The 24,895-nt window shown below is 35.7% G+C and overlaps 1 protein-coding gene across 1 annotated transcript in view; it reads right to left on the minus strand.

Annotated features, from left to right (window-relative positions):
* CFAP47 (cilia and flagella associated protein 47) overlaps window positions 1–24,895 on the minus strand; it is a gene marked incomplete at its 5' end in the record, with an annotated part of 258,098 nt that overhangs the window by 181,541 nt on the left and 51,662 nt on the right. The window contains 8 exons of the mRNA XM_031060192.1: window positions 3,174–3,290; window positions 4,136–4,233; window positions 17,340–17,535; window positions 19,897–20,037; window positions 20,577–20,670; window positions 21,353–21,559; window positions 22,349–22,598; window positions 23,348–23,476. Of these exons, the coding sequence (XP_030916052.1) occupies window positions 3,174–3,290; window positions 4,136–4,233; window positions 17,340–17,535; window positions 19,897–20,037; window positions 20,577–20,670; window positions 21,353–21,559; window positions 22,349–22,598; window positions 23,348–23,476 (1,232 nt within the window). The remainder of the gene's footprint in view (window positions 1–3,173; window positions 3,291–4,135; window positions 4,234–17,339; window positions 17,536–19,896; window positions 20,038–20,576; window positions 20,671–21,352; window positions 21,560–22,348; window positions 22,599–23,347; window positions 23,477–24,895) is intronic.

A 24,895-nucleotide genomic window follows, 5' to 3' on the forward strand; every position in this document is an offset into this window, starting at 1 on the left:
ATTACTCTTGCAGGTTAAATATTTGATTTACAGAAATTAGTTTGAGTGGCAGCATCAAAACATGTCAAAATTTAGTCCTGAGCAATTGGGTAAGTCACTGAGGAGAGTGGTAAAATTATTTGCCACAGAGTATGAAAAAAGAGAAAAAAAAACATTTACTCTTCTGGACTGTCTTTAGTGTTGCAAGAGAGAGGTATAGACATATTTATCATCTTAACTGAGTTAATTTTTATTTTCAAGTTAAAGTTTATTTAAAGATTTTAAGGTAAGTTTTCTCTTGCCCTGTGCCCAGCCAAGCAGCTCATCCTACTCCCAATAGTTCTCACACAGCTCCTCCTCTAACCCTCCAAGAGAGTGAGTACATAACTACTGGGCACTGATCTGAAGTTCCCCTGCAACTCTCCATGGATTCCTAGATAATGTTTGTCCTTGTGATTCTTAAGATCAATTTCCTATACTCTTCATGCACTGATGTAATCATACATCTCATCTCGTATTTCTAGTTAAATCCATCACCACGGGGTGAAGATTTGAACTTTAGGATGTATTCACTATGCAAAGTAAAAAAGCTTCTTCTGTGCCAAAAGCTTTAAACCTGAATTCTGAAAAGTATTCTGAATTTTCCATTCATTTATCTCAGTAATGGCTATTGAATGTTAACCATTATTCCAATACGGCTGTGGTTTTACACCCCTACTTTTCACTCCTGTATTTTCATTCAAGATTGAAAAGATGCCAGAGTAGATTATCTGTTGAAGACTTTCTCCTGCCACCTACTTCCTTCTACCCATTTCCACTTAGATCGGAATTTATTCCCTCAGATACAATTCTATCCTGTGATTAATTCATAAAACTCCATTTGTGCCATTTATCTACTTTTCCAAGAGCTAAATTTTAAAAAAAGGTATTTCTTAACAAGATTCATTAGAAATATTTCATATAGTAAATATTTTTGCTTTTAAAATAGGTGTTAGCAAACAATAGCAATAATTATAAATTAATAATAAATAATCAAGTCTGACACAAATTTCCTTTACTGGCTATTCCCAGTCACTGCACCTTCTATCCTAATCTCTTTGTCACACACATTCCCTCCATGTTGCTGCTATCCACCATCTTATCTTCTAATAATTTTTAGGCTTTCAGCTGAATCTTGTTCAAATCAAAGCATTTTAAAACTTAAAAATATCAAACACAAATTAAAAACTCATAGAAAGCCACCACTAATACTCTAGGGTTGAACTGTAAGTCATGATCAGAAAGTGGAAACTATTTCCTGACCAAAGTACTCCATCTTAAATCTACACCTTAATCCTTAAAATTATTTCAAAGCCTTGAACTCCATTAAAAGTGTCATTTAAACCTGAAGCTGAAGCTTAGCAGACAGTTGAACTTCTTTATCATTACAGATTCTTAGATTTTTAGATTGAAAATACCAGCTTTTCCAGACCTAACACATCTCAGCTTGTGCTGTTAATTAATACAAGTGTCCTGAGAGTTCAAAAGCAATGACTGCCTGAGTCAAGAACTTTGCCAATGCTATTGGAACATTTTAGCCTGCTAAATTTTAGACAATATTATCAGAAAATTCCCAAATTAAGAGATTTCAGCAAAAGGATTCATGTATTTTGCAAATTTTATTGCTGCAAATAAAGATAGTTCAGGAGTTTCTACAGTAGCCTTAGAAAAGTATATATGAATTACAATAAATCTATGCAAAATATACCCTTTGAACTAAAATATAGACCTTGAAGATTCAAGATCTGTTCTTTTTTCTGGTACTGTGTACCTTTGTTTAAATTTTTAGTCTGTACAGAAGTGGATTGTCCCATTTATTGTAGACAATTTAGTCTTAAAACAGGTACATTAGTGAGAATATCTTAGAATTGTGCTTCCACATCTGAAGTGTTCAACACCCTTTTCATACTGGCATCAAGCCTCGGCCTTCATGTGCTGAACTGCCTGTTTTTCTTAATAAAAACTGAGGCAGAATATACCTTTGTTTTGAGGGTTATATCAAGATTACTTTTTTTGCTTCCTGCCAGTCACAAGTATGGGAAGCAGTAGATTTTCTTTGTTTAGCCTGTTATAGCAAAGTCCTTTCTAACAGAGTGATCTGTATCAGGAAACAACAGCAAGACAGCAGCTGATACAAATGGAAATAGCAGGGTTAATTTTTCCCTGTAATCACAACACAACCAAATGGAAAGGAGAAAAAAGTTGTAATTGAGCATCTTTTTATACTATTTTGTTCACACAAATAAGCTCTACCTCTGATTCCTAATGCCATTAATTCCTTTGGAAAGTCTTCTCCTACACTTTAAAATACTGTGTCTATTCTACTGCACCTTCTGCTCTTCCAGCCAGCCCAAAGTGCTCCCAGAAATGTAAATAACTTACAAGGGGACAGTTAAAGAAATGCAGACTGGGAGCAGGAGAAAACTAGGTTTGGGGACAACAAAAAGAACAAAGGAACAATATGTAACTTATGTAAGCTCATCATATATAAAAAATTTGGAGCCATAGGTCAATTTACATGGAGATGTAAAGCATGTTTACTAAACATATAAAAGAGATCCCAAGCAGAGCCTTGATTGAAGAAATTATCAACAATTATCAAAATTGCATTCCTTCCCAGAAACAGGTCACCAGAAGCTGCTGGTTTCAAGTGAGTGCTACTCCCACCAGCATCCAAAGCTGCTGATTCTGCATGCACCAAACCTGGGACAGAACTCTCATGGGCCTTCATGGTTAGATGCATCTAATTGTCACTAGACATTCATATACTCTTTTTCACCATGTATTTTTATGGCAAGTGCATGATGTTTGTTCTTAAACATATTTTTCTAAATTGCCTTCCAACAGCAATAATGAATTCCATTTGAGTTTTCACTGTATGATTTAGGATGCTAAAATCTGAACTGAATTAATTTATGTTCAGCTAGTTGTGCATGCATGATTCTACAAAGCAAGGAATTATGGAAATTACTTCTAATTAAGTCTATTAATATGAAGCAGTACTTTGGTTTCCATCATATAGTAACACATCCTGAAACAAAACTATTTCACTACAATCTCGCCTTAACTGCATGTCCAACACTACTATACAAAAATCAAAATAAAAGTATTTATATATATATATATATAAGAGGTGCTACTATAAAATCACCTACCTTTATGTCCAAATCCATACTGATAGTATGCAGAGCCTTCACAAGTATCAAGGCATTGTGCAGAAACTGTTCATGAGTTCTTGGATTAGTATACATCTTTATGAAGTGAGTGGGAATCTAGACAAGACAGAGAAATCAAACTCAACCTTCCACTAGGCAAAATTACTGATTTTGTATTTCTGCTCATTCAGCACTCAATAAGTTCTAAATTTTGAACTGAAATTTCCTGTTAAGAATAAACCCAGTTAAAAAAAAAAAAAAAAAGAAAAAAACTAATACTGAAATAATCCCCCATGACTTGCTAAATGTTGGGGTGGTTTGTTTGTTTTTATTTTTTCTTTTTAAAGCTCCCATAGGCCAAGAGGTGCTGTTGGGGAAAGTTCCCTGTCCAAGCACCCAGGAGCCACTGGCAGCCACCTGAGCTGGGACTGAAGGGCCCTTGCAGTGGGAGGCTGCAGCGAGTGATGGATGCCCTGCTTGACTCCCCACACACCCCACCCTGACACTCTCAGACAGAGTTTCCCTACTGTCTTGACCCCAGGTTTCCCACAGCAGAGTCTCAGCCATCTGGACCCTTAAAATAATTTAATCTTGGTGCAAAAACAGAAGAACACCTCGAGCTGGTGCCTCTGAGGAGGGATCCCGTGCCAAGGAAACCCTGGGCTTTTCCACACCTCAGCCTGAGTGTGTCCAAGTCTGGGGTGTTCCTGCTGGATCCCCAGCTCCTGATGTGTCCCCTCTGGTCACCTGGCTATGCCCCAGGTCCCCAGACCTTTCTTGTGCAAAGGGTCAGTGCCAGGTCTCTCTCCTCGGGCTCCCAGCACCCAGAGCTCCACCTGCAGCTCCCACCACATCCACACCCCAGTGCCAGCCCTCAATGCACTCCTCAGCATTGCAAAAAAACAAACAAGTGACATTAATGAACTGCATAAAACTTGCACAATATTAAAAAACCTTCTTACCAAATATGGACAATAACCTGCCATCTGTGCTGCCAACACCAGACCATCCAGAAGATCTTGGTCAAAATTCACTATCCATCTCATGGGTGGTATTCCACCTGATTAAAAGACAAAGCAAGATGCATAAGACTTGCTTCACCCCAAGATGTCTATTTTGTTCTGGATAGATATGGTAACTATTTGAAATCACTGAATAGAAGAAATAACATAAGAAGGAAGCATCCATTCACATGCAGAATTTCACCGGCATACTTCTATTTCAGAGCTGTTGCTTGAAAATTTGAAAAATCTCACCTAGAATATTGTAATTTATTCACTGTGCTGCAGCATGTAAGAGTATTCATCACAGCAGAATGGAAAACTAATAATCTAAATTTAACCTCACAGATTAGGAGCCTACAGTATTTAAAATAGTATTTACATGAATAATTAATTTTCTTTAAGTTTTCAAAACAAAATTATAACTTGCAATAATCTCACTGCAACAAAAACTATTTTTTCATTATTTTTTACCTAAAAGAACTTTTTCAAGCAGAAAACTCAACTTTCAAGCAATGAAAACTCCATTTTGGAAGGTATCAAAGATGGAGGATATATAACTGACTGGATATACAATATATACCTGTTATTTTTGACAGGAAGAGATTATAGTAATATGGGCCTCAATATCTAAATTGTAACAGTATTAATTTTAACTCAAGTCAAACATTCATTTTACAAATATCTACAGTAAGAGACATTTGTTTCATCCCATCTTCTTGGTAACCTTTTTGCAGTTATTTAAAAAATATTTAATGTAGTCACTGAAAAAACAAATACTTTAAAAATAGCAAGATCCATTTTTGAAAGCATACTTTCTTCCTAAAAAGTTAGTCTTTCTAGCATAAATTCATCACTTCACTGATCATAGTGGGGACCTGTAAAAATCAATAAACTGTCTTCTTTTTTTATTAATAGAGTTCAGACTCACTCTCAGCACATAATATCAGCATTTTTTAAAAAATCAATATTTTCAAATTTTTATTTTTAACTTTTTAAGATTAACTATTTCTGCTTTAGTAAGTCCAATATTGAATTATTCTTCTGGTTAGTAATCTAGATTGATTTGCAAAGCATGATTATGGAAACCCATTAAACTTATGCTTTGATCAAAAAAAGCAACTTAATTTTTTATCCTACTTTCTATTTTACTTTAAATATACTATTTGCTGGTTTTTGTTTTCTGGTGAGAATATTACTTGAGCACACTTAAGCAGAATCACAGAATGGTTTGGGTTGGAAGGGACATTAAAGATCATCAAGCTCCAAAGCCCTGCCATGGCCAGGGACACCACAAACAGCACTTTTGTACTTTGCTGTGTTCTCACTAATCCTTGCTTTCATGCTGGTAGAATTGTCTGTGTGCCAACAAAGTAGCTGGCTTAAAAAGAAAGAGCAAAAAATTCATTTACTGTTTAATCTGGATCACCCAATCCAGTTTTGCCATGCAGCCACATAAATGTGCCAGTGGAAAGGAAACATGGTGGGACTATTTTCTAAAACACCATTTATTGAACTATAGCTTTATAGTTGTGTAAATGGGTGCATAAAGGAAAAAAACTATTAAGTGGAATATTTTCCCATCTTAGCTAATTAAATACTTCTATAAGCACTTTTGTCGTTTTTCAGTTAATCCTTCTACTATCAATCAACCTACTTAACTCAAAGGCTTGTGAATAAATTAGTCAGAAAACATAATGTATTTTTCCTAATTACATCAAATCTAGCAGAACATCTGGCAGCTAACCACTCTACAGTAATTAAGTTTTTAAATAGAATTAGTCAATTTTAGTAGAAATAAACAATAGAAATCAGAATTATTACTCAGGATACCTCTAAGCATGTAAATATATTGAATTTCATTTGTACTGGCATTTCTTGCAAAAAAAAAATCAAGTGGAACTTAAAGATTTTCATCCAATGTAATGATAAAAACCAGGCCAAAAATAGTTTCAAAGATAAATGGTAACAGGTAGCAAACAACTCTGTGTGACTGGGGGCAGGAGGAGAGAAAATTGTCCAAACTTTTACTTCTGAATTGAGACAGATTCCTGCTACTTGCAAGCTGAGTCCCAAAAGGGCTGGCTGCAAATTTTGATAACACCAAGACAGAAATGACACATTCTAAATCTCCCATTAATGAACAGGAGTGAGACAGAAGCCCCAATTAGGCAGATAATGAACTGTGCTCTGCATATTGACTAATGAGATTGGGAAAACTGGAGACTTGGAGTTATGAAAAGAAGAGGCAAAAAAAGAAACATTTCCAAAAATAATCCATGGTCTTGATGAGACAACAGCGGACTGAAAAGAAGGTGAAAAAAATTCATAATTGGAGGAAAGATTTTGGAAGTGGGAAAGGTTCTGAAGATCAAAGAGGTGCATAGAGACAAATGCCAGCGGATGTCCAGGGACTGCATGGACATGGGACTGGTGTCTCTGAGCAGCAGCATAGCAGGAATTGACTTTTCCCTGATGTTCCAGTGGCCTTTCTGGCACTGAGGGAATGTGAACAGAGTGCTGTGGGAAGCAACTGGATGGATGTATGAAATTATCAAACAGGGCAAGAGCTGGTTCTGCAATCAGCCAAGGATCCTGACCCACCACAGGTGTTTTGTACTCTGTCTTGCCCACAATAAGAGGTGAAAATACTTGGCAAAAGAAAATAACTCAGCAGGGTTAGCTTGGAGTGGATGTGCAGCCAAACACTTGTTATGGTTATAGAAACCTAAAAATATACTGCAAAAAGCTCTGCAAGGGATCTGAAATGAGAGTGGCTCTGTTTCACTCGTTGATTCCACCCAGCACTTAAGGAAGTAGCATGCAGTCAATCCAGTCATTTGGGACCAATTTAACTCTTGAATGCATTTACTTTTAATAGGTTTGGTTTTTGGTGGGTTTTTTTTACATGTACTGGTATCATGCTGCATGCATGTAGCAACCAAGCACAACAGCATTGTCTCCATCTTTGTTGTGACAGGTTGAGCCAAGTCCTGAAGACACACTGCTTGCTTCATTCATGAAGCATTTCTACTTAGAAGCAGCAGAGTTTTGCCATGCCACTCTAATTATTCACCACTTTTTAAAAATTTCTCTCAAAGTCCAGATTAATTGAGTTTTTTAAAACTTGATGCTCTTACCCTGATAAATCAATAGAAATTCTACAAGGTTTTCCTTTTTTTTGCTCATATTCTATTTTTCACAAAACAAAAAAGAAAAACAACAAAACCAAACCAAACAAACCCCCACACCTACCAAAATTAAACATTTGTTTATTATTATATTTGAAGCCTCAGTATTTTTTGTAGGATCTGAAAACTATTTTCCATACTGAGATAATCAAGGGAATACCTACAGCAATTCTACACAAAAATAACAAACCACTTATTTGTTGTCAGAATACCAAGCAGCTGTTACCATAAAGTCCTCTAGGTAATTTTTTTTTTATTTCTTTGATATGTAAATGATACAACAGACCAAGGAAAAATACTACACATTTTAACTTCAGCCAAATTTTGATTACATTCTTTGTCATAGAAAAGCAATGAAAATGTATTCTAGGAAAAAGGTCCTATAAAGTGAAGCACAAACTTCATTGAAAAACAGTAACCCTAACTGCTATCAGCTGTTCACAACAAAAATCCTAGATTGTGTACTTTCCAATATTTTCATACGCAATTTTTAAAAATTGCACAAAATTACCTTACTCCCATCTGGAGATAATATAAAACAGATTAAAGAATTGGCTTTGGGAAGAAAAATTGTTTGCAAGTATTCGTGAGGAAAGGACTATAATTTAAGCTCTTGAACAACTGGAGTAATGATCTGAAACAAATGGGATGAAATCCAATAATGATGCTTCCAGCAGACTACAATTAATTAAGAATAATTCATTATGCAAGTTCTAGATGGAAAATTGGATAGAGAGAACTTCTGCAGAAAAGAATCTGGAGAAAACAGTGAATCCAATACTGTGGCAGGAAAAGCAAATACTGTGCTAGCATGCATTTACAGGAGAGCTGCATCTTAGGCACACACAGATCTTTTCACATGTGTTAATTTCCAGTAAAGTCTCACCTGGTACAGAAACCAGCAATGGCACCAAACTTCAGGAGAAGGAGCAAATAAAAGGGTTTAGAACAAAAAACCCTGAGCTGAGTACACTGAAAGATTGAAAGAATGGAAATATTTTGCCAGGAAGGTGGAGAGAGAGATTACACATCATATTTTAAACGAGGAAGAATGGACTTAACCCAAAATTTCCCATGCTAGAGTTCATGTTAGACAATAGGAAGCTCTTTCAAACGGAAATGAGTGGGAAATTCTGGCAGATGTTTCCTTAAGTGGATTGTGGAATCTCCTTTTCCAGAGATTTTTATAACAGCAAATACCTGTTTAGTACACTAAAGGTATATTCAGATTAGTCTTTGTACATGAGAAAAAAGCAGATAATTTCTGGTCTCATTCTACATTTCTGGGACTTATTGTGGGTTCTTTTTAAGTTTCACTTTTTTTAACTGATCCATCATCTGGATAAGCAGATATATGATCTGTTGGAATTATTTGCATAAGAATAACCTGAGTCACCCCTGTGACACTGCACAGTGTAAAAACTGGCTTTATACCAAGGATTAAAATACTTAAAGGATCACATTTTTGTTGAATCTACTAAGTTTCAAAACTATTTTATATGAAAAAAGTAAGAACTACAATAAATCTTTAAAGTACTGTATTTCTGGTGAAGGTTATTCTGCTGTTTTCACAAATAATAAGAAATTTAAATTCTTGACATGACTTGAAAATCCTTATATCTAGGGAGGAACAAGAAATACCAATGATAAATTTTCTGTTATATACCCACAAGCAAAATTTTCAAATTCTGAGTCACTGAAAAACAGAGGAAAAATACACAGAGCTAGGCTACTATTATGTAAGAATTTTCAAGTAAACCAAATACATTCTCACAAAAACTTTGAAACTGATGGCCTTTTGTGATTAAAGGCATGAAACAGGGCTTTATAAGAAATTAATAAATTAGACTATGTTACTAAGAGTAGCAGTGGAATGGTGCTATGACAGCAGTCTGTATAAGTAGGCAGGACACCAAGAACAGGAATGTTGTTAAATAGCTTAGTGGAATACACAAATTTGCCAGCAAAAGAAGAACCAAGTCACAGTGTTAAGCAGCAAACACAAAACAAAGTATTTTACAAAGAATAGAGATTTTACATTTACTTACTGCTTCAGAATACTGTGATACTACAAGTGTGCATAGGCCGAAAATACAATTAAATTCACAGAATGGAAACCTAGTACAGCATCACAGGAGTGCCACCTGCACCTGATGGAGTCCTGAATTTCAAAGCAGGAAGTCTGAGAGTATGCATAAAGCCTTTCTGTGCATTTGCAGTGTTACTCACCTCTAAGCAACTTCTGTTGAAGATAGAATACTGAGCTACATCTACCTTTAATATATCACAGTACGTCCTTTCAGTGTAAACTAGTGCAATAATAATGGTTCACATTATTATATGGCAAATTCTTCCTCTAGAATTTGAAACTGTCTGGAGGTGGAACTAATCTATAGCTATAATAATACCTATAGTCCTGTTTCAGTAGCTTAAACCTGGCACTGAATAATACAAACATTTACAGAAGAAATATGTAGCAATAACCTTTCCTGAACATGCTAAGATTGGAACCAGAACAAGTTTTGAAATTATAGTACTGAGCATAAGAAAGATGAGATGAAATATGCCTTTGAATAATTTTTGAAAAGGCTATTATTTATTGCTTAAAAAAAAGATTAAGAGATTGATAACTTATCTGCCTTCAGAACATATAGTATGTGTAGCTACACTTAACATGGCAAACAAGTTTATTTTATTTTATTAGAGATGAAAGAAAAATTACAAGTCCTACTTCAGGCAGGATGCAGGATACAACTCTTGCTCATCAAAACTGATAATTATTCATCTAAGAATGCTTGAAATATCACTGACAGATCAAATTAATACCCCTGTCAATTCACAATTCTAAGCAGAAAAGCTCAAGAAGCACCACATGGGGCAATAACAGAAAAACAGAGACACTGGGGATATGTCTCATTTATTCCCATCTGTTGCAGAACACTTTTACCCTGAGGCATGCACATTCATCTTTCTGCTCCTAAAAATAATTTCCTATAGTCTTTCTATGCAGTTTTGTTTTATTTTCACTGATTCATATCCTAAACAATATCTTCAACTGACAAATTTCTGAGGGTTTTATGTATCACATAAGAGCAGCATTACTTTATATCAGTCTCCATTTCTTTGGCCTTCAACAGAAAACTTCCCCCACCAGGGTGAGGAAGCTCCACCAAGGACCCCCCAGGACCGTGAACATCCCAACAGCTGGACCACTGCTGGAATCAGGGCTGGTGAACTCTTGCTTTCCCTCATTCCTTTCCTTTTTCTCTCTTTCTTTTCATCTCACCTCTTTATCCAAACCCCACTGCCACATCCTTACAGAGTAGATCAGGGACTAACAAATCAATTTCCATGCCAAGTGTGTAATTTACTACTAAAACTCTGTGAGTTTTTGCAGACCCTGACTTCTTTCATTCCTTTCAATCATGGGTATTTATGAATCTTGAGTGCTCCTTTCACCTTAAGGGTTGCACCTCACACCATGGCATTTCACTTAGACATCATTTAGATTTAAAATGCTACAAATCACAGCAAATCCTTACAGCTTTGCTGGCTTCTAGACTGGCTTCACAATGATTACTAACCTGCTTGTGTTTTTTTATTTAGTAAAACAAAATCTAAATAGTGCTCTCAATTTATTGTTTGATACTTAAAATAAATTCACAGAATCTTTCTCAAACTTCACAGGCTGAAATATGTTTTCTCCTCAAAAATATCTGATGTTGTATTACTAAATCCTCAGCCATACCACACTCAATATATATATTTCCCATGCATTGCAGAAGTAGCATTAATTATACAAATAATCAAATGCATATTTATTCCAATTAACATACAACACTGCCAAGTTCTCTGGCTAAAAGCAGAATTGCTGTTTAGACATCTCACAGTGTATTGCAAGTAAGTAAAATTTCTTTCTAAGCATTTGTCTGATTATTTCTCATTAGTAAATTATGGTTTTGAGGACCAGCATATATTTATATACATATAAGCATACATGTCTACAAACACACACAGGTATGTATATATATGCATATATGTACACACAAACATATACAGAAATACACATAGGCCTGAGTTTAGGCTTTACTTTCTTTTTTTTAAGATCTTTTTGACAGGTTTTGAAATATGAACCCTTTGAATATTTTCAATATACAATTCCAAGGATTACCCTTCCCACTTTTATTTCCCTGAAGCTGCATAATGCCAGACAGTATAAATAGTACAAAATAATTTTTATACTACACAAAAATCTAAAAAGTTAAATGAAACATGACGTTCTGCTTACTTCTCAATGGCATGTGAACTTCAAACTCAGAAAATAGTTATATTTCCCTTTTTTGTTAAATAAAATTCTGATATGATCTTGTGGGTTTTTCAGGTATAGGAAACAAACATGGAGTGCTCAAAACAACAAAGAAAAGCAAGCAGAACAGAAAAGCCTATTTATTGGATTCCATATTAACATTTTATGTTTCATTCTTATGTTGTGCTGTGCAGATCAAGAGATATAACAGAGAAAAATAGTTTAAAACTTTGCAATTTATAGTTCAGGAAATAATTTCCAGGACTTATCACTCAAGAACAATGTTCTCTTTTTTTCTTTGTTTCATTATAAAAAGTCAGACTTTTTATAATAATGATAGCAGTTCATTAGATAGTCTTTTCTTCTTTAATTCAGCCTTTTATTAAGTGGGTAAAAAGTAAGAGTCATTATTTTGGAAAATACTGTTTTGCAGTGATTCTAAACAAAAAAAAAAAAATTACATGAAATTAAACAAGATTCTTCCACCCTGCAAAGGGTGGAAGTATTCTTTAACTCTAGTTCCTCAATTTTCTCTGACAACTATTAAGTTGAGAAGCAAAAATCAATGGACTCCCTAAATATCCTTCCTAAAACTGGGGAAAGAAAGGAGAGAGGAGAGAGGACAAAGGCCAAAGAAAAATTCATGAAAACTTATGAAAGAATAAAAAATATACTACGGAATTCCTATGTCAGAAACAACCTTAAATAAAAGTTCTACAAAATCAGTTTTAAACAAGAATTTGACTTAACTCTCATACAATTTTTTGAAGATCTGTAATCACACACTAAAATATCTCCTCCTGTAACATTTTAAATCAGATGTCATATTGAATTGATATCAAAATTAGAAAATATAAAAATTTAAACCACAAAACTCCCAAGCTCACTAACAGTGAAGTGAATAAAATGCAGAAAACCCGAAACTTTCCTAATTAGAAGTAAGAATCTTGCAAGATGCAAGACTATGCCTAAGATTGCCAGACACACCTATGTTGGCAATGGATTAGAATTTCTCTTCCCTCTTTAGCAGATTTTCCCACTTAAGTGAAGATGTATCTGCTCTGGGAATGCTCATGAATCTCAGACACAGACTGACTCTTCAGGTATTGCTGATATTACTGGCTGTCATCTTCTCTAACAATTTTATATTAAATATAGAATTATCTATTCTTTTCAAAATCTTCCTGGAACATACTGAAGAAAATTCCCTATTTCCAAAAACATAATTTATCTTTTTTACCTCAGTAAGAGTCAAAATTAATAAAGAAGAGACATACAGCATCTCAGGAGACAATTTAATTCACCAGTTTGCAAGATTTTCTACCATTTAGGGACTACAGTATCTGAATTACAATATCCTTTACTCTAGCAGCTCTTCAAGGGTTTTTCTTGACTGTTATTTTTTCATGTTATTAGCAGTTAGTCTTTCAGAGAGAAATGTTGAAAAGAAACATGAAGATAAGGAACACTAGAAGGTAAACTGAAAATTTATTACACTCAAATAATTAAAGCAATTAACTATTCCTCTGTTATCATTATTATTGTTCATATAATGCCTTAAGTGGGTACTGAATCTTATATTTCATGCCTAATTATAGCCTCAGCATAACAGGCATAGCTGCATTTCACAGTTTTCTGGCATTTGGACTCAAACTTCAACCTTGCTTTCCAGTTTGTGGTCAATAAGACGTGGTACAAAGCCTGCCCTTCCAAAACACATGCCAAGATGCTTTTAAAACTTCTATTTTTCAATAGCAGTAAGGAGAGAAGATGTGGAGACACTAATCTCCTCACTAATATTCTCTATAAGCTATTAAGATCTTAATTCTTGCAAGAGGAGAGTTCTGATCAATGGCATAGTTATCTCCAGCTTCAGAAGAGTTTAATAAAGATGAATATTTGAAACCTCTCTGCACTGCAGTAGCTTAGGCTTTTCTCACTGTCACATTTCACTTTAAGGAGCTTAGGTATCAAAGGAAAGACTGAGAAATGTGGCCTGGATAGATCTTCATTTATTTTGTGGGAAAACAGACAGTTTTGAGCTGAAAACAGCAGGTCAATACATGTTGCTAGTCAGGGCTAAGTATTCAAAGCAGAGTGTTCAGATGGTAACATTCAGGAACATAAATGTTAAGCAAAAAGTGGTAATTGCTCTCTGATCTGCACTGTAGTAAGATTTGGGGGAAAAAAACCCCAAAACCCTAACTGATCCTTCTCTTAAAATTAGCAAATAATAACAACCAAAATTCAAAACAGGATATTTGAGACTTTCAGCTGAGATGCAGTTAATATACTCTGACATTTTTCCTTATGACACTTAATTTCCTCTGGAAAAGCCTGCTTAAACGCTTAGTTTAAAGCTAACATAAATTAAAATGTCAAAATATCTGAGTATAAATTTAAAGATTGATCTTATCATCATAAAACTTAAAGGACCAAAAGTATATCAGATTATTAAATCTGCCAAAGTATATAAGCTCTTCTCCAGTGCATGATCTTAAGGAAGAAATTCAGACTAATGACCCCTGGGGGATATTACTGATCACCAGACTCCAGCCAGACTTTGTGCCACAACCCTTTGAGCCTGGCAGTTCAGCCTAATTTCAGTCCACCTCACTGGGCTCTTAACTGGCCTGTACCTCACCAGTTTGATTTTGAGGATGTTACAGGAGGCTGTTGAAAGCCTTGCCCAAGCTGAGATGAACAACATCCACGCTCTCCTCCGTCCACTGAGCTGGCCATGTCATCATGGAAGGCAATGAGGTTCATCCAGCATGATTTTCCCTTTGGAAATTCAAGGCAAGTACTCACAAAAACGTTCCTCTACTCTGTATGCTTGGTAATGTTTGCAGAGATTATTTAGTCCCTCAGCATCCCAAGAGACAAGATGAGGGTGACTGGCTTTAAAGCTTCCTGGATTCTCTTTCCAGATGGGAATAACATCTGTCCCAAACCTCCCCTCCTCAGATTGTCCTGACCTTTCCAAGGCTGTTAAATGTGACCTTGTAATGGCATTGGCCCCTCAGCACTTGGTGAACCCCCCTGGGTCCCCTGGGCTTGTGTTTGTCCAGGGGCTCCCCAGTCTGATCCTGCCCCACCAAGGCTAAATATTCCTTGTTCCAGACTTTCCCATCCATCTCAAGGGCCTGGGATTGCTCAGTGCTCAATCTTAAATAGCAGAGACCAAGGTAAAAGAGAAGGCACTGAGTCCCTCAAGTCTTTTCTGTGCTCTTTGCCTTCAGATTCTTTGCCTCATCTGGAAGAAAGAACAGCACAGTAGCAGAACCCTATTCATTCTGAGGCAGCCAAAGCAAAACAGGCTGGAGGAAAGTGAAGGTTAAACAGAGGATTCAAAGAGATATTGAGGCAAGTCATCTCTGAAACAAAACAGAGTCAGATGACACAACTAGATGCTTTCATAATGCAAAGGCATAACAGTAAGACTATGAATTTCACAATTTTTCAGAATCTTCTCTCTTTATTTTGGATTATTAGATCTTTCCCAATGCTCATTTATGCCATTTGGGGAGAGAAATGGAAACAGAAGCAAAAGAAAAAGCCATGCTTATGTGCATACATCAAGTTGTTTTTAGGTGCTCTACAGAAAAGAGAATACATAACTCATTAATCAAAAAACCTATAAAGAAATTCATATAGCAAGGCAGCATCTGTAATTTCCCATATGCAGGAAATGTATGGGAGTTTATATATATATAAAAATTCTGCCTTTTCATTCCAATCTTGCACCTCTCTGAAAGCAGAAAAGTGTAATTAAGTGAAATTGTAGGTGGGAACTGTAATGCAGATAAATGTCCCCTGGCAGTAACCACAGAATTCATCTTCACCTGTGACCCAGAGTCAAAGCTACAGCTAGATTTGCACTAATTAATATATCAATCTAATAAGTTATCTGTACTGATAGCATGATTTAGCAGAAGTTATTATTATTTTCTGAGAACACCAATATTGTAATTAAAGGGTTCTTCTTTGGTGCCAATTTTGGGGAGCCTTTAGAACTAAATAATGGTAAAAAATCCCTACTTTACAATTGCTGATAATTATATGATGACTTATTAAAAACAGGTCCCTCATTTTTATATTATAATTCATTACCTACTCTTAGGCAACTAAAGTAACACTTTCAATAATTGGCTCTTTCAATGCATCCATAGTACATATTCCACTTGGACATCTGCAGCTTTTTTATCTGGTAATATCCACTAGATCTGTATTTTAGAATTCACTCCTTAAAGACTATAACTCAATTAAAAGTTTAATGTTAAATAAGATATATTTTGGCACTCAGATTCTCCTCACCGAGCTCCCACAGACCAGAACAAGGCCAGCCACACCTCAACACCCAGATATTACTGGAGCCTTGCAATCCAGAGAACATTTGGAGATGGGGAATTTATCCATGCAGCATTTACAGAGAGCCACAAACCTGGTCAGGCAGAGCCATTCTCTCTGCAAGTTGTCATCTGCACACAGAGGCTCAGAAAAGCCCAGCAGAGCAGTGCTGGCAGCTGTAAGAAAGCTCCATTAAAGCAGGCACAGATAATAAAAAAATAATATATTGCAAATACACCCAGGGCATGTTATTTAGCTGGGGAGCTCCCTGAGTTAATCATAAGACCAGGCCCAGATAATGCAAAAACAGCCAGTTTCTGCTGGATGCAGGAGGTACAGACTAACATTTCAATCTTACCAGCAGAAGTACTCAACATATTTTAGAACAGCCATTACAATTTGCTTCTGCCCAGTAAAATGAGAAAAGCAAAGGGATAGTCAAAGCATGTGCAAAATAGAGATTCTGCCCAAACTGGACTTATGGAAGATGACATCCAAATAGATTATCCATAATTGAGAGAGGTCAAAAATCACTTGAGGCATAAAATGACACTAGAAAATTTTTCCACATGTGGCTTAGGAGCCATTCTGGAAGTCATCCCTGCTTATCACCAGACTGGCCTTTCTTGTTGTTCACCACACACCCAAAATTACTGCTGAAAAGGGAAATTAAGTTAGGGTCAAAAACCAAAGTAAAAAGCTATGAAAGAAAATGGAAATAATAATTACTAGTGGTTGAACAGTTTATCCGATTTGAATACCAGAACTGCCTAGATCAGTCTTAAATGGAAAGGGTAATTTTATCTAGCCTTAGTCAAGCAACCATGAGAGTCAACCTGCTTTTACAAGCAGGACAGGATTTGTAATCAGGAACCTTGGTCTCTACTGATTTCCCAAATGTCATTGAATAAAGGACATACAAAAATATTCTAAAAACTCTGAAAAGCTAGCTCTCAAACATATCACTATAAGCACACATACTAACAACTATGTCTGACTATAAACAGGAATATTAAGACAAGGTAATTACTGCTAGCACTTCCTGACAGCATTAATGGGAAGAAGAAAGTGAGAAGGCTCACATCACCCTTTATGCCTAGTTAAAAACTGCAACACACAGATATCATGAATAGTGCTAATCAAAAGATGCTGATCTTGGAACACAGAAACACAAGGAAAGGAAATACATATGGGTAGGCAATAACTTATACCAAAAAATACTTTCAGTGGCAAGTTGTCACAATATCTCTATGAGTAACAATTGCAAAAGTCTACAAAAGGAGGATTAGAAGAAAGAGCATAGTGAGAGTTATCTCACCTCTTTCATTATCTTTCCACACAATTTTTCGATTTTTCTCATAATTTTTATTCAACCAGATGAGGATGGTTCTTTCATATCGAGAATATACATTACTGCATAAAGGTTCTGATTTTATTCCTGGCATGTTCTGCAAGCTTTCCAAGCTCGAGGGGTCAGGAACCATACGGGAAGAAACGCGTGGAAGAACAAACACCTGAAATGATAAAAAAATGTTTTCAAGCATGAGCTGTAAAAAGAATTTCAAGCTGACAGATAAAGAAAAAACCCAAACACTTCAAACTCAAGAGGTTTTATAATTTAGGGAAGGTTTAGGGGATTGTACATTAGCACCCACATAACCCCTACACAGGATGGTGAAAGGTCTCAAGGTCAAGACAAACAAGAAGCTGCTGAGATCACTGGGTTTGTTCAGCTTGGAGAAGGCTGAAGAGTGGCCTCACCACAGTCTACAAATTCCTCAAGGAGGGCAGAGGAGAGGAAGGTGCCAATCTCTTCCTTCTGATGATCAGCAATATGGACATAAGGAAATGGAATGAAACTGCAACAGGATAAGTTTGAATCCTAGGAAAAGGGTCTACACTCAGTGAGGGGTCGGTCACTGGATCAGGGAAGTGGTCATGGCACCAACTCAGAGTTCGGGGAGCACCTGGAGAATGCTCTCAGTCATATGGTTTAGCTTAGGTAATCCTGTGAGGAGTTGGAATCAATGCTCCGTATGGGTCCTTTCCAATTTGAGATATTCTCTGAGTTTAAATATTTTTTGTTTTCAACTTTTCTCCAAGTTTTGATGAACCCTGTAAAACTATTAGGTCATCTGTATTCCAAGAATTACAGTGCATATTCTACCCAAAGCTCTAACTGCTGAACTACTTACACTGATGTCCAGCACAATCTATAGAAACATTCAAATTGCATCTTTCATGACCCAGTTGCTTATTTAGGTCCAAATTACACTGATTGTTTCTCCTGAAAAATTCAGATTAAAGGCCTAAAATAAAATTCAGGGCAGAATTGGTTTTCTGGGCTGCAAGTGCACATGGGTGGCTCATGTCCAGCATCTCATCCACCAGCACCTCCAAGTCCCTCTGGGCAGAGCTGCTCATAATCTGTTCATGCCCCATCCTGGACTGATACTGGAGATTTCCTCAACCTGACTGATATAAAACCTGATTGAATCAAGGCATTTCAAGCTACCTATTTTTTTATGATTTCATCTCATCAGGAAAAAAAAATCAAAATCCAAACAAAACACACACATATATTATTAATTTTGGTGGGGTTTTGCTCTGTGCTAGTCTGTCATGTACCTATGAATACTAGAGCAAACTGAAAGAACAGCAAAGTGAATTGCTTTCTGGTAACTATGATTGCATTTTTCCACAACTATATTCCCATGTGTCCTTAAGTCATCTGTCTCAGTCCATGTACATATGCTGTTTCATCTCTATTTTTTTGTGCTTTCCCTATCAATATTCACATAGTCAGAGAATACTTGAGGTTGGAAGGTGCCTCTGGAGATTGCCTGGTCCAAACTTCCAACTTCCCCAAAACTCCACAAACCCCTCAAGGTATCCATTCTAGTGTGTGACCACTCTAACAGGAAAAGAGGTTTTTTAACTTCAAAGGCATTTCCTGCATCTCAGTTCATGCCTGGTGCCTCTTACCATGTCATGAGGCACAACTTGAGGAGTCTGGCACTGTCCTCCTTACAACCAACCTCCCCTCAGGTACTGAAACACATTTCTTAGATATACCCCTCCACCCAAGACTTCTCTTCTGGCTGAACAGTCTCAGCTCCTTCAGTCTCTCCCTAAATGACAGATGCTCCAGTCTCTTAAATCATCTGTGGAATCCTTCACTGAAGGCACACCCCAGTACATCCATGTCTGAATTTTACTGAGAAGCCCAAATATTAGCTATATTTTTAATCTATTTTCTTTGGAACAGAAATAAAGAAATTTTTCTCTTAGGCACATAAATGTACTGATCAATGAAGAGCACATAAGCTTTACTTTGGAAAACATGGCACCCAAGATTTTTCTTTATCATCAGTAAAAATAAAATTGAATAAAATCTGAGAAGTCTATACTGACCAAGACGATCATATTTTAAAATGAATAGTTATTATAAAATATGCTTAGCTGTTTAAAAATTCCATTCAAATATAAGGCAATGATTGCTACAGTTACACATCTAGGCAATTACGTCCAGTGAAAAGGGCTTCTAAGCAAGGTAACACAAAAGCATGAAAGAGTTTTCTTTACTTGCACTAATATTTATATAATATTTAATTCTACAAAATGCAGACTGTTATAATATAACATTTCCTAGTTGGAACATATTAACACACTTGAAAGGTTTTAAAGAAAATTAAAATATTCTCACTCTCTTTTTTCTTTCTCTGTTAGAGAAAAAACAAAATGCTTACATGCATTTCGTTTTAAAGATGTGTTTGGAAAAAAATAAACCTCCAGTATACTACAGATCTTTTTCAAAATAAAGCTTTTAGCCATCAGTTCCTCAGAATCTGGTAGCAAATATATCGGCAATTTACCTTGTACATCTGCAGCAGCACATCTGTCCAAGCTCGTTTGCTCATTGTCTCAAACATTCTGCTCTCCAGAACAAAAATACGCCTGCCACTTAACTTGCCTGAGCTTCTCATGCTTTCCCTCTTCGCTTCAGGTACAAAACACTTCAGATAAAAGATGGGAATTTTTTTTCAATATTCATTTCATCAGTTTGGATAGGAAATTCACAAGAGCACAATAATGAATCAATGACATAAATGGGTGATAACATCTACTGTAGTGCAATAGAGACCAACATTAGAACCATTTGCAGTTTGCTGCTATCTCAGGAATAAGAACCATAAAGAATTGACAGGAATTGAAAACAGCAATCGGAAAACAGGGAAAACACACAAAATACTTAAAGATGGTAAAATCTGTATGATAATCAGATCTCTACTTTAAAACATATCCGTTGAACATAAATATCAGGTATTAACAGTATCAGAAGAAATTGGAAAAAAAACCAGGGAGACCAATGTAAATGTTAGAGTCAGCTTAAATTCCTACTTACTCTCACACATGTGCTTAGAGTTGTGCAATTCTAAAGAGACACCGCAGTAAAAACACTCATGGTCCACCAAGAACTTCCACTAGTATCCAAAGGACTGAAACTGAGCACATGGGCTTTGTTAAAAGGAGAAAAAACACCAAACCTACCTACCCTCAGTCCAGTATTCACTTCACTCCATAACTCATAATCTTCTGGTGCAAGCAGAAATTCTGGCATAATATGAGGAAGATATGCTCCTTTCCTTCTGAAATCACAAAGCAGGAAAAGTTAATAGGAAACATAATTAAATGAAATTAAATTTTTTCAAGTTGTTTAATCTTTGTGTAATCTCTCTATCTGAATAGACTCTGGAGTAGTGATCCAGTTCCATTAATTGCTTAGATGATCTTCATGGATAGAAACTCATGTTTAATTCCTATGACTACAACTACACACTTAAAGACCATACAACTCTGGACAGATTGGCTTCTTTTTGAGCATTGCTCCTCCAGGAAGGATTTATTATAACACAAAACATCAAAACAAATACTATCCATTTCCATGTGAAAGCCAAAGGAGTCATCAGGTTCCATCAAGAGCAGCAGTGGAATGGTGAGATTATGAATGAAAAACTTGATCTGACTGTCCACTGAGCCTGTCTAAGAAGGCTACAAGTCATCTTTTGCAATTAAGGAAGGAGAGTTCTTGTGTAATTCCTGTGCTGGATATAACCCTACCAGAGGACACTTTGATTAGTGCAAACTGCAGATAACCTTGGTAAAAATAAATTAAAGGTTATAACACATAAATCTTATCTCAGAAAAATGATAAAGGAAACCCTAAACTCACTGTATGCCAGCCAGTTAGAACTAGGCTTGAAGAAGGCTAATTATAAAAATTGGAAGGAAAAGGTGCACGCATGGATATCTCATCATAACTGTACTTACCTAAGGAAGGAAAGCAATTCAGAATGCTGCCAGTGGAGTTGGAACATTCTTTCTACTGGATCAGTGGACAATGACTGGCTTGCTGCAATGCCTGGTATTGATTGTCCATTCAGATGCAATAACATTTCATAAAAACCTTTATCTTTGTCAACCCTTCGTTTAAAATTCTTTTCTTGCGCAACAGTTAGCTGGACTATACACACATCCCTAAGAGAGAAAAACTTTTGATATCATATTGATATAATTTGATATTATTCTTCCAAATGCACAAAATGAGGTACAATTTCATGTATCACAAGGCTAATTTAAGAAACCATGAATTAAAAACAGCAGCAAGGAGGGTTGAAAAGTACAGCATTTTTTCATCTTTACAGAACTTTCATAATAAAGTAAGGATTTTGAACTGCATGGAATATTTATACCTTCATAAATAAAAGCTTTCTGCCAAATATAATTTGGATTTTTATCATGTTTATAAATGTCTATGTGAGTCTTTCCCAGCAGAGTGGCTTCTTCACTATTTAGCACCAAGCTAGATAAAATCAAATAAGTGAGGCCACCACAACTGATGTATTTCCAGAGTACTTGCAAGACTCTTGGTTATAAAATATTATTTCTCATTTGTTTCTTGATCTTTAGATTATGTGGGGGGAAAAGACATTGTTAAAGAACCTACTTATGCCTCCAAAAAAGGGACAAAGGCTAGAACTGTTTTCAGTCTCAGAGGAGAATCAATTTCAGTTAAAAAGGTGACATATAGCTTGAACTGCATATTTAACACACACTGCATTATGATACACAGTATGATAGTTGAAAATGTATTTTAGAAAGTAAAAACTAACACCTGGATGATATTTTCATATAAGCACCATATAGAAGCTAAAATTTTGATAGAAAACTGTGCATTAGAGTGTGTTTCTATTCCTTAGATCATACCCAAAGCCCTTGAGGAGATCTGTTATCCTGAGACAGACAGGAGTTAGCTCTATGAATTACCTTCTCAGTGAATAAGGTATGGAAATGGGATTCTGTCCCTTAGACCAGCCAAAGAGTGTGAACCAACTCTGGACAGCATTTAGGGTCTTTTGAAAGAAGATGTAGTCCTCCTCATCTTCATCAGGAAAAAATGATAATTCACACTTATCTCCTTTCTTATCACTTTCACTGACAGTTTTACTCTCTTCACTTGCTTCTTCATTCTCTTCACTTTCATATTCATCACTCTCACTTTCATCAGTGGTACTCTCTGAAGGATACAAACAAAATAAATCATCCAGAAAGATTTCTTATTTCCCCATTTTTGTCTAGTACAAAAATATTCAACACAGAATTGTTTACAAAGAACAAAAAAACTGCCAGACAACAAATGATCAACTTCCTTTAGGAAAAAACAATTTAAGCTACATTTACACATCTTAGGAATAAAATAATATATTGAAATTTAATTTCACTTTCAAAAAAAGCATTACCCAATCAGCAAAAAATAAATTCAAGCATGGCTTACAAAACTATAGACAGAATCTTAAAAGGGACAGTCTCACACCAGGTTCCAACAGACCCAGCTTTGCCTGTCAGTCACTGCAAGTTCACTTTAACAGTTATTGTACAGGTATAACTCCCACTGCATCCATAAGCCTTTGGACTTTTCTCCCCTCTCTTAGGCTTTCTCACTCCTAAATTCTGATCTGTTCATAACTAATATATTTTAAAAACTATTACTTGTTAACATCAACAACAATATCATTGCACAAAAAGGTAAATAAAAAAACAAATAATAGTTTTCCTTACAACACAACTAACTTAGGTCAACCTCCTTCCTTGAAGGTGTATTTTAATACCACTGTTGCAGTTTCACTAAATGATACAAAAATAAAATTAATTTATACCCTTGTGAATTAAAAAAACATTACTGGGATTTAAGAAGAAAAACCAATACAATGTGGAGAAAAAGGCTAATTCTTTATAAGATCATTGATTTTATGTGCTGTACTATACCTGATTGAGAATCTTCCCAGCTGGAGCCACTATTTGCACCTAAAGAACTTGTGGAATGGGTATGTGAAGGTGATGCTGGTGTAAAACATGGCTGTAGAACAACTTCTCCAGTGCTGAAGTCTTTACTGTCTGTAAAAAAAGATTCAAGCTGCAGCTGAGAAAACATATTTTATTGTCTGAGCCCTAACAAATTATAAATATCTACTTCTATATTTTTCTAATTCATGCTTCAATTAATCAAGTAACAGTTCTTATTTGACTCATAAAAATCTTACTTTGGTCATTAGACTGGGGTCCAGAAAAAATTGCATGCATTTTTGGGGTTTTTTCCCCATTAACTGTATATTTTACAGGATGCATCTTCCTGCTTGCTGAAAAGCCCCTATCAGAACAATGCTAGTTCAAGAATTCTGTGTCATGAACAAAATATTCTTAAAGACTTCTTTTTGTTCACAGCTGTGTAATGAGTCTTTCATCACTATCAAGCTCTTTTATACTTGACAACACATATTTTACCAAAAAAACTCAGAGGTAAACTTTATCAATCCATCAGTTCTGCAATAACAGATGTTCTGACATTCTCATTTTGGCCTAAAATAGGATTAAAGGACCCTCTATCATCAGTTCAAAAGAGGCACCAAGTGTAGTTTCCAGAGAAGCAAACACACCACTAAGAGAAGCAAGAACTCTCTATGATTATCTTTTAAATTTTGAATGCTGGCACTGTTATTTTTACCATCTGTAGGAAGTAAAACAAAAGCACAGTGTCAGAGTGGAGGCAAAGCCTTCCTGGATACCTTTCAAAGACACTGTTGTATAGATAACGTTTGGTCACCCATTAAACAGCATTCAACATTAACACAGTCTGTACAAAATCCCATTAAAAATACTCAAGGAATTTAGCAGTAATTACTTGCTTCAAAACTAACACAAACTGATGTGTAAACAAACCAATAAGTAATCAGTGCAGGACAGAAATATCCCAATATTAATGGGAGATCATTTATTATAAAACCATCACTTCATTTTTGGCTTAATCCTCAATGGAAATCTACAAAGCATCTTTACAAGCAAGCTTGTAAGAATGGCATATTGGTCACAAAAAATAAAGAAAATAAGCAAAAAATTACAAATTAATAAGAGATAATATTTTTCCCCTTCCTATCTTCATTTAATTGTGCTATGATCCCTGAATGATGTGGTACTTACACCTATCTTCTTCCATTTGGATGAAAAAGACCAAAACATGACCTGTCTTCTTACTAATCCCTTTCTCAATTTCCCAAGTAACAATTCTCTTTTCTCTTGAATACTCTGAGTGACACACTTACTCTAAGTTGATGCAGTCTTAGAATTCAGTCTTTGATGCTAAATCTGTCTCAGATCTAAGAACTTACTTGCTTACCTAAAAAACTTCTCTATTTCATCAAAATACATCAGATCACATATACAGCTATAAAAAAACAAAAAGAAAATCATCATTTACCCCACATTGAACCTGCTTTAAGCAGGTTGGCTAGATGGCCCCCAGGGATCCCTTCTAGCCTG

This window comes from Geospiza fortis, unplaced genomic scaffold (assembly GCF_000277835.1).
Source record: "Geospiza fortis unplaced genomic scaffold, GeoFor_1.0 scaffold20, whole genome shotgun sequence".
NCBI classification, from domain to species: Eukaryota; Metazoa; Chordata; class Aves; order Passeriformes; family Thraupidae; genus Geospiza; species Geospiza fortis.